Raw genomic sequence first — 10,570 nt, 5'->3', positions numbered from 1 at the left:
TTTATATATGTTCTGTGGTTGTGCTACTTGTGCTGCTTATGCAGCATTGTGCAGTCAGTGCAGCTTGCGATAGTTGCGATCACTTCAGTTCAGTTTTTGGCTGTCTCTCGTGATCTCTTGTTTTATCGTGTATCGTCTCAACACCATTGAATTCTACGTGTATCGTCTTGCGTGTTCGTCACATTGCCGATTGCTCACGGACGAGCTTCCGAAGATAAAGAAAAAGAAAGAGCGAGAAAGAAAGATACAGAGACAAAGAGAGCGAGAGAGCACAAAAAATGTCAGAGATTGACGCTAAAGTGAACATGTCGCTCGGTAAGTCGCCAGAGTCCCAACAATCTAACGATTTTGCCAGTAACCCCGGGTGAGCCCATGGCCCTCCGCGTTGGACGACGGATTCATCGCAAAATGGCGCCGGCGTACATTACGTACGTGTGTGCGCGCGCGCGCGCGCGCGCTTACATGCGTCTCTATAGAGTACCTGCATTTGTTTTTTCCTTTAACGTACGGACAACGCTTTCTTACCTCTCCACCGGTTTTCTCTAAGATGAAGTGCATCAGGAACGACGTCGGGGACCTGGTATGATGATGGGATAACCTTCCCCCGATCGGAAACGCCGAATTTTCGTTGAGGCAGGAAACATTCTAAAGCGTTCTTCAGGAAGGGGAGATTTTTCTCTACGTTTGTTTGAGCTTTCACCTAGGCGAACTCTTTTTTTTCTCGAGTCCTGCTGGTACTGTTGCTCGAAAATTTAGTGGAAGTCATTACTCCTATACTAACAATGCGACTTTACTTTGGGCCCCATGAAGTCTGGTTATTGAAACCATGGTACTACAATTCTCAACGTGATTAGATAATCTAAAATCTAATGGAAAATAAGAAGAAGAAATTCAGAAAAAGGAATTCTCGAAGTTTTATCATGTAATTGTATGTTGATTACTCTTTTGGCCAAGAAAGAGAAGAAATTAAATAAAGCATGAAACTTCTCAATGGAAACTTCTTATTTGAAGTGAAAATTCTATGATTGTGATTGTTCGCAATTTGTTTAGCCATTAGAAAGAGTTTAAGAGTAAATTGATATGGAAAATTTGATCAGAGTAGCAAAGGATGATAGGATAATTCATGCCTCCAGGTTTTTGTGCAAAGCTTTATTTCATGTTTGCCTCAAATAACTTTTATTCCATGATCGGGATTGCTTGCCTTAGGAGAAAACTGATATCTAGGAAATTGCAGGTGCAGCAACATCTAGGAAACGTGATCAAAGCACCAAGATATGATTCATGCCAACAGATTCTTATAAAGAGTTGTTTCGTGTTCGCCTTAAATAATTTCTATTTTGCAATCAGGATTGCATGCCTCAGAAAGAAGCTAATATCCAAGAAATTACAAGTACATCAACATCTGGGAAACACAAAGCACCAGGATATGACTGAAGAATTCATTTATGTTACACAGAAGTCTTATATTTGTCTCAAGTAATTATTCCATGATCGTGATTAATTACCTTGGGAAGAAACCAGTGTCCAGAAAAGCATAGATACTGCAACAGTTAGAAAATGTAATTAAAACATCAAGATACAATTTGTGCCAACATATTTTTATCAGAATTATGTTCGCTTTAAATAATTTCTATTCCACGATCAGGATTGCTTGCCTCAGGAAAAAGTTAATGTCAAGGAAATTGTAAGTACATCGATATCCAGGAAACACAAATGAAGCATATGACATTGTCTTGTATTTGTCTCAAGTAAATGCATCAATATCAAGGAAATGCCAAGATGATTCGAAAATTTGCACCAGAATATTACACAGAACATTTTATATTTGCCTCTTAATAATTTTATTCCAAACAATTATAATTGGTTGCTTCATGAAGAGATTAATATTCACAAAATAGATGGATCAATATTTAATAAAGCAACCAGAAAACAATCTGAGACTTTGTACCAAGTTTATTCACCATTTTATTCGCTTCAAATTTATCCCCTAATTTTAATTGCTTGTCTCAGACATCCAGGAAATGAGCACATCAACTTACTAGAAACATTGAAACTGGGATGTCACATTGTTTTATGTTCGTCTCCTGTTATATATTTCTACAATTGAATCCCACAAAGAGAAACCAATATCTAGAAAGCATTAAGTGCATCAATATCCAGAAAAATAATTAAAACACTGAGGTAAAATTTGAGGCTTGATACCAGAATATTATACAAAGTATCATTCTGTTTGTCTTAAATAATCATATTCTATAATCGCATAATTGCTTGTCTCAGGTATCCAGAAAATATGGAGTATATATACAGGATGTATTGATGAATACAGGAAATGCTTTATTATTATAATGCGAAGCTGTTCTAGAATCTTATACAAAGAACCATGTTCCATCCGTCTTAAACAATTTTATCTCGCGATCGCAATTGCGTTCGTCATTCTTTAATTCCTATCGCAAGAAGAAGAACGTCTATGAAGAGAGGAATATCTCCTATCGCGACAAGAAACTGTTGAAATACCAAGAAACGAAATTGAGAGCACGTGCCAGGAATTTCTCACGCTTGGAATCGTTCTGCATTTGAATTGACTCACGATAAATCTCTACACGGCTGTATCCGCATCAACAATGCTTCTTAATTACACAAATGAAACTTCAAGTTCGTCACAATTATTGTATATTATGCCTGGTTGATTTCCTTTTTGATTGAAAAATATTGTACATCATGGAATACGATTTTTGAACATCCTGGGAAATCGCGATTCTTTGACTTTCAACGACAGATTGTCGCGACAACGAAATAACTCACGACGATCTAATTACGAAAAAATCGAAGCGAAGTTTACATCGTGAAAATCATGCTGCTGCAATCACAATCTATTGTTATATTTTGGATGTACATTGGATTTCAGCTCTTAAAAAAACCTGGTACTTGTCAAGCATTTATGGTACTTTGGCGAGTTAGAAATTTATGGAGCCTTGAAAAAAGATGATAAAGATGAAGATTATGCAATTTATCGTTATACGCACCGCTAATCTTCCTAACTAAAATTTTCATCAGAAATTGTCTTGAAAGAAATTAATGGAGCATCAACAAGCAACGTAGCCTAGCTTCAATACGGATGAACCCGCATCTCGCAACAACTCTAGAATCTGTGCCAAGCCGAGTCGTGACTCATCCCTCACGAAAAAAAATCACGCTGTCTCTTCACGTGGGTTTTCACAGGCGCAATTCGAGGCTTGCGCAACTCTGTATTTTTATCCACTGCCTCGCAGCCGATTCTTACTTGCCGAGCAAGCACATTGAGCATTGGAAACCAGAATCTTTCCTGCGATAGCGTGCCGGCGCAACGTTATCATTAAACTTATGTAATAGGAGAAGTAACCAGCGAAACGTTGAGATTAAACTTGTCTTTGTTTCGCTTCTATTGCTCCAGCGAGTATGAGCGAAACACTTTTGATTTGGGGACCTAAACATGAATTAAATATTATCTTCTCGATTCATGGGCTGCTACTCCAAAGCAATTTATTTTACCAACAATGCATTAATATATTTACTAGCAATCTCTGAAAATGCAGGTACTCTGATAGGCAAGCTGGTTTCAATAATGTTACGAGAGATCCTATTTTTGATATTCGCAAGCAATCCCAGAAATATATTTATATGTCACTTGTTTGTATCGATCGACATGGCAGTTACTCATACGGACTTCTTGAAAACCTTCTGAAAATATAATGTTGAGAGGTAACAATTGAATGGAAGGTCTCATCACAAGAAGATCATTGATCGGTTCGACTCGTAAGAATGTCTTGTAAAAATAGGATGAAGAGGACAAAATAGAAAGTAATTCACAAGAAGCGCAATGTAAAAATCCCTGAGAAGCAACATCGCAGTAGAAACAGGGACCGCTAGTGTTCTTTCCTTAATTGCACACTTTTTTCAAGTGATCGAAGCGACGAATGACAAATAGAAATTAACAAAAATCAAAATGCAATAAATTATATTGCTTATCAAGTATATTTTGAAAGCAGATAAAGATCAAACATTTGATTTTGTTTTTAGTTATAACATTTTATTTCTTATTAAATTATTGTGTTGTATTAGAAAAATTGACATATTTTGTAACTTTTTGACGTAAATTAGTCAGGGTTGGGTAAATTAAATTAAATTAAAGCTAGTAGCTTATGATATTAATTTAGTTACATTAAAAGTTGTGTTCAGATTAAATAAAATTAGAAGTTAATTTTGAAAAATATATTAGATTTTAGATGTCATAATTTTTAAAAATTAGATTCTAAATTACAAAACAAAATTACAGGAATGAAATATTACAATATAGATTGTAAAATAAATTATTTTTAAATTAAATTTATATTAAAAAATAACAAGAATTATAGTTTTTTATATCGAAATATTTTTATTTTATATAAATAAATTTTTTACTTGGGGGGGGGGGGAATTAGTAAGTTAAAATTTGTGTTTTTAAAATTACTAATTATAGTTAAGAATTAATTTATTTCATGTTAAAAATTAAAAAACTAAATTAAAAATGATTATTTAACTTTTTAATAAGTTGGGTAAATTCATATTTTTTAAATTAAACTGAAGTTTGTGACTTATAAAATATTTACATTAAAAGTTTTGAAAAGCATTACATGTATTTATATTAAATTAGAATACCATTTTTTAAATTAGATTACTCCAACAAAACAATTATCAATCATCAAATAAATTATTTTATTTGTAAATTAGGTTTATATGGAAGAAATGCTTATATGAGAATGTATTTTTCTTTTTTAGAAATTTTTCTTTTGCATGAGTAAATTTTCGATTAGAGGCAAAATTGGTAAGTTGAAGTTTGTGGTTTAAAAAGAACTAGTTGAAGTTAAAAATTGACTTATTTGAAATAAACTGAGTTAAAAGTTTAACTTGATGCTATAACTTTTAGCTTTTTAATTAGTTGCTACCCAACCCTGAAATTAGCGTTCTTGAGATTTAACTTGTTAACTCTTACATTATGATTTTATAGAAATTAAAATAATTTCGGAAATAATTATCTTTTAATTTAACGGTCAGAACTTGTCGACGTTCAGTTTTATTATAACCTTCTGAAAAATGTATGCCGCTATATAAGGATACATTCACAAGGATTACATTCCATATAGTGTTTACAGGAATGTCTGCAAACAAAGATCTTTTTGGGATTACGAATACGATATATTTCTTCTCAGCAACTTCTCCAGTGGGATACATGCCGAAACGATCTATGTTCTAAACGATAAATACTTGAGAAGTCGCACTCGTGCTGGAATCAATGCCAAGATCTAGCCCTGAATGTTTCGACTTAAAAAAAAATTTCATAGATCCCAACATCGTACACGCTTTGCCGTGTCGTATCGCTCAATAAATGACGCGCCTTTTCTTCCTTTTAAGATGAAATCATAAAGATGGAGAAAAAGAAAAAGAATGCGGCAATCAACGGAAAGACCGGCAGTGGCGCAAAGCGTAATCGCGGTGCTATGCGAGGCCGCGGTGGATTTAGAGGAAGAGGTGCGAGAATCAAGCGCAATGTCGGTGCCACCATGAAGAAACAGCAGCAGCAAACTTGGCAACGTAACGCAAATACTGCGAGCAACGTTCGCGGGGGCTTCGCTCGGAATCGCTTCAGGAAAAATAGCAATCTTGTGAGATCTCGCAGCAACCTAAGCCTGAATCAGAAGGCGAACAATGCAAGAGGAGGCGTATTTAATGTACGCCGCGGCAGAGGCAACAGATTCGGCCTGACTCGCAGTCGCAGTCGCACGAATCTGACGTTCAATCAGGGCGGTTTCTTTACGAATAATAAGAACCCGCTGAAGCGTACGAGCAGCCTACCCAATCTGCGAGATCCAAATTCTGTGCACAATCGCCTAGGGTACCAGAGCCCCGCTCAGATTGCCTATCGAAATCGCGTGAAACGAGCGAAGCAGCTGCTGTTGCAGAGACAGAATCAGAGACTGAACTTGCAGAATCAATTCAGAGTGAGTCGAATACTTTAACTTACTGCAAATTTAATTAATTTGCCAATTATACATGGTTACTGGATATTATATAAAGTTATCAATTTTAAATTCTTGGATTATATAAATAATTTAATACATTTTTTATTATTTTTATTTAATTTATCACACTCACTAAATTTATCAAAATTATTGATTCTTATGTATAATTTTTTGTAATTATGAAATTTTTATTTGGGAATTATGCATAATTACTAGAAATTATACACAATTACTATTAATTTGGTAAATTTAATAAGTTTTATTTTTATTTAATTTATTAAATTACTAAAATTATTGGTATTCGTGTGATTGCCAGTAATTATACATAATTGCTAAATTAATTAAATTTACAGTAAAACGCACACACATTACACACGCACGCACACAAACAACATTCTACATATAAAAATAATTTGTTAAATACTAATGATGCACATATGAACTATCGCAGATGGCACAGGCCAGCCAGAAGAGCAATCTACTCTCGATGCAATCAAGAACTTTGGGAAGACAACAGATACTAACGTCGCAACGTCGCTTCACAACCGGTGGATTGCGATCTGACCAGATCGCTCGTGCACAGAGACGGGCACAATATGAACAGAAATTACTACGAATGAAGTAGATGATATTTTGTTACATTCGCATCAAATTAATTCGTTAAGCTAACTATTCTCTCGTATTTTTTATCATATATTGTAAAGAAATCGATCTCTTATTTATATGCAAATTTATGTATAGCTTTATTTGATGCAAAAAAAAACGGAACTCGTTTTTCTTCCGTGAAAGACGGAATGATTAAAATATAATGCATTGCAGCTCCGCCCGATTGGTCCCTACTTCGAACGTCAATTTCATGTGCACGCTGGGAAGCGAATACGTACCTACTGCCACGCGTCAGCGACCACTCACTCTCGCGCAGAGCCGACAACCTGCGACTATTACCAGTCCGCGACAAATGCCCAGGGGACGATCACCGTACAGGCAAAGCGCACAGGCTTTAAATATGGTATGAATTTTCACTTTTACCTAAAATGTCAGGACTGTTCCACACAATAAACAGATGAAAAATTGAACCAGTTAATAAGTAAATAAAAACAATATAATTACATTTTCAAGTAAAAAAACATGATTTTATATAATTATCAATAATTTTAACAAATGTGATAGATGAAAATCATAAAAAATTTATTAAATTTTTCAAAATCATTGATAATTATGTATAATTTCCAGTAATTATAGCAAAAATGACTAAATCTGTAAAAAAATATATTTGAAAAATAACAATTTACAATTTATTATTTTGAAGTCTTATTGTTTTAATGATTTTTTAAAGGGCCATTTATTAATGATTTTTCAGCGACTAATGTAATGACTTTATTTTCTCTTTCCTTTTATTTTAAAGATGCATCACTCATATAGTCTTTGCAAAGTTTTTGTAATTAGAATTGTATTGAAATTTGTAATGGAATTATTTCAATATTTGTACTTTTCATGTATAAAAATGAATATTACATATATGAAACATATACATATAAAATAGTTGTGTGAATTACATATTTTTATTTAACAATATATTTTTATAATTTATTTACAGTATGTATTATTATAATACAGGTACTTTTACTTATAACTATCTTGATTTGCGGATTTTTGGATTTATGACCGACAATTTGTTGACTAAAAATTAACTAAACTAACTAGTAAATTATAACGAAGTTGATTAAGCACTTGTTAATCAAATGATCCAAATTAAATATTAATTTTGTTACTACATTAAAATATACTAAATATTATATTAAAAGTTACATTTTTAAGAAAAAAATGGTTTTGTTTTTTAATCATTTATTAAAGTTAATCTGTTTAAGTTAAGTATTAATTTGATAATAGCAAGTATTGTATTTAAAATTATAATCGTTAAACAATTTTGTTTTGTTATTTCTTAAATAAAGCTTCTAATCATTTTTAATAATGAAATCATTATTTTGCATATATAATGTTTTATTTACGTGAAATATAAATGCTATCCAACTTATAATCAATTTGATTTATGATTGAAATCTTGGAACGTAACTCCATCATAAATTGAGGGATATTTGTTCTTCAATTTAAAAATAAATAATTTTTTGAAAAAAATTTCAAAAAATTAGTGTTACAAACAAAAATACTGGCGAAAGCTAAATGAAACCGAAACATGTATGTGTCTGTATAACGTTGGAAAACTTCTGTCAAATAAAAACATTTTATTACTACTTGCTAAAATGGTCGTTTATGCTTAAAATTGAATAAGTTTCATTTATTTACAAAACGACTAATATCCGCATCGCAATAAAACTTTGTATCATTATGAATACGTACTTTTCCAAAATTAAAATTATCATTTTTTAAATTGAATTATATAACATTATAAAAATAATAGGAGATACAAATAAATTATGAAAATATATTAATACATTTAAATTACAAGAATCATTGTACCCGTCGAAAGTGTATCTTGCTCAATAATCAATTTTTAGGTGAATTTATATACATTTACAAATTCCCTCGAACTGCGCGCCGCATATTTGCTGGACGCAGCTATCAAGTAGAACTAAAAATGTAATATAAAAAATTAAATCACTAATTAATTTAATAATTTTGATGCTTACAAGCATCACAGTTTGAGAGAACTTGTAAATTACTATATGGATGATACATTCTTAATTTTTTAAATCATTTTGTCACATGAGAATTTCCTGAAACTTGGTATATAGGAGTTTTTGATGTCACTGATTATGAATATATACATATTGTATGTGTGTGGGTGTGTGTACGTGCGTGTGTGGAGAAATTAACTTGCGAATACATATAGTTGCAAGAATAAACAAAAACACAAAAATTAATAAAATATATGACTTTACGATTTTAGTCCGTCGTCTTGTATTTAAAAAATTTATAAATTTTGATTCAAAATCAGCGAATTCAAAAATTCTCGTATACCAAATTTCAATATATCACGCTTATCGGAATTTTTTTACTACAGTACATTTTACACAAAACCAAAATTTATTAAGACTTTGAGCCGCTATATTAAATCAACTATTGTATTTTGAAATTTTGACTTCAGATTCAATAATTCAAAATCCTACTAGATATAAAGTTGCATCAGAATGAGAAAGAAATAATTTTTTTTATTTTAAAAAGTGTCATATATATATATATATATATATATATATATATATATATATATATATATATATATATATATATATATATGAGACGTTGCTTTAAAGAATTAAAATATTCAATCTTTTTTTCAAACGATGATTTTATTGAAATTCCAGATTGGCCGAGGACCATTATTCGGTCGACAGCGTTCGAGATCAAGATCACGATCGCGTTCGCGGACACGCAACACGGCTGCTTCCGACTCCAGTGGGGATGTCGACGATCGCAGCTTTAGTGAAGTCATGTACAGTCTGTCAGGAAATCTCGGCGTTACGGGGCGAACTCTTAATGATCGATTTAGCTTTTAAGTAGCGTTGCAAATTTGACTTTATATCGAAACGCATTACCAATTCGTCGTTGGTAATTCAACCATAACGCTAAAAATAAGAAGTGACTTTGTTTTAATAATGTAGACAAAATACTGTTATTTTTCTTTTTTACTAAATACGCAGACATTAATAACGTCGAAAATATTAACACCGTAACCACATTACAATGCGTTAACAAGTTTTCACAAATACCTTTTAGTTTGTTTTTTCTTCAATTGCGAGATAGCAATTGAGTTTACTGGTAGAATCACTTTTTCACACTTGCATTGTTAATGTGTGTATAAACTATTTTTAGAGAATATCATGACAGACAGTGTCACGCACTTTTATCCGGCATATATGTTAGAATATCCGTGGTTAGATTAAAAAGATTCTTATCTGTTATAAGTAAAGGAAGGAATCTCATTTTTTTATCTGCGTGCAATAACTATAAAATCTTCAGTATTTTTTCATTATGTGAAATATAGAGAGAAGCATGTTATTTAGATACAGTAGCAGTTTTGAGAAGAATTTATTGGAACTTCGATATATTTAAAGTGTGAAAGAAGATTAGAGTTTGAGCGCGTAATTACCTATTTGTGTGAGATAGGGTGCATACTCTTGTATTTTCTTTTTACCTTGAGAGATATATTAGACACCTTGATTAGTTCTTCAGCTTTTTAAAGAAATTGATGCAAGTGCGAGATCGAGCAAAAAAATTTGCATGTACGTATCCCATAATTTACATGGAAAAGCATTTAGATGTGTATAGATCGCATTCTTACATTTAGCAAAAATTTTAAGTTCAAGCTTTAATTTGCGAGATTGTACAACAATATGGTAAAAATACATATATGGATGAGAGGTTAACCTAATTTCTGAGTTATTTTTTTTTAGTTATCAATTATTTAAGATCCGTTTAACATAGATATAATTGTAATGGATATAAAATCGTATTAACAATTATATATATATATTATAAAATTATAATATGTATTATTATTACAATAATATATATTA

At 31.8% G+C, this 10,570-nt stretch overlaps 1 protein-coding gene across 3 annotated transcripts; it reads left to right on the top strand.

Annotated features, from left to right (window-relative positions):
- On the top strand, positions 1–10,425 carry LOC105199195. Of its 3 annotated transcripts, XM_039447987.1 has the most exons (6): positions 1–2,181; positions 2,278–3,837; positions 5,428–6,014; positions 6,487–6,656; positions 6,855–7,044; positions 9,359–10,425. In XM_039447987.1, exons 3-6 carry the CDS (start codon positions 5,442–5,444, stop codon positions 9,548–9,550), a joined length of 1,125 nt encoding a protein of 374 aa, XP_039303921.1. In that variant the 5' UTR covers positions 1–2,181; positions 2,278–3,837; positions 5,428–5,441; the 3' UTR covers positions 9,551–10,425. The 3 variants fall into 3 exon arrangements, with proteins under 3 accessions (XP_039303921.1, XP_011164471.1, XP_039303920.1); XM_011166169.3 differs by lacking the exon at positions 2,278–3,837 and having other exon boundaries at positions 1–315; XM_039447986.1 differs by having other exon boundaries at positions 1–3,837.
- Positions 10,426–10,570: the final 145 nt, after the last annotated feature.

Source organism: Solenopsis invicta, chromosome 4 (genome assembly GCF_016802725.1).
Source record: "Solenopsis invicta isolate M01_SB chromosome 4, UNIL_Sinv_3.0, whole genome shotgun sequence".
Lineage (NCBI taxonomy): Eukaryota > Metazoa > Arthropoda > Insecta > Hymenoptera > Formicidae > Solenopsis > Solenopsis invicta.
Note: the sequence above shows the minus strand (reverse complement) of the source record. Positions and strands in the feature narration are given on the sequence as shown.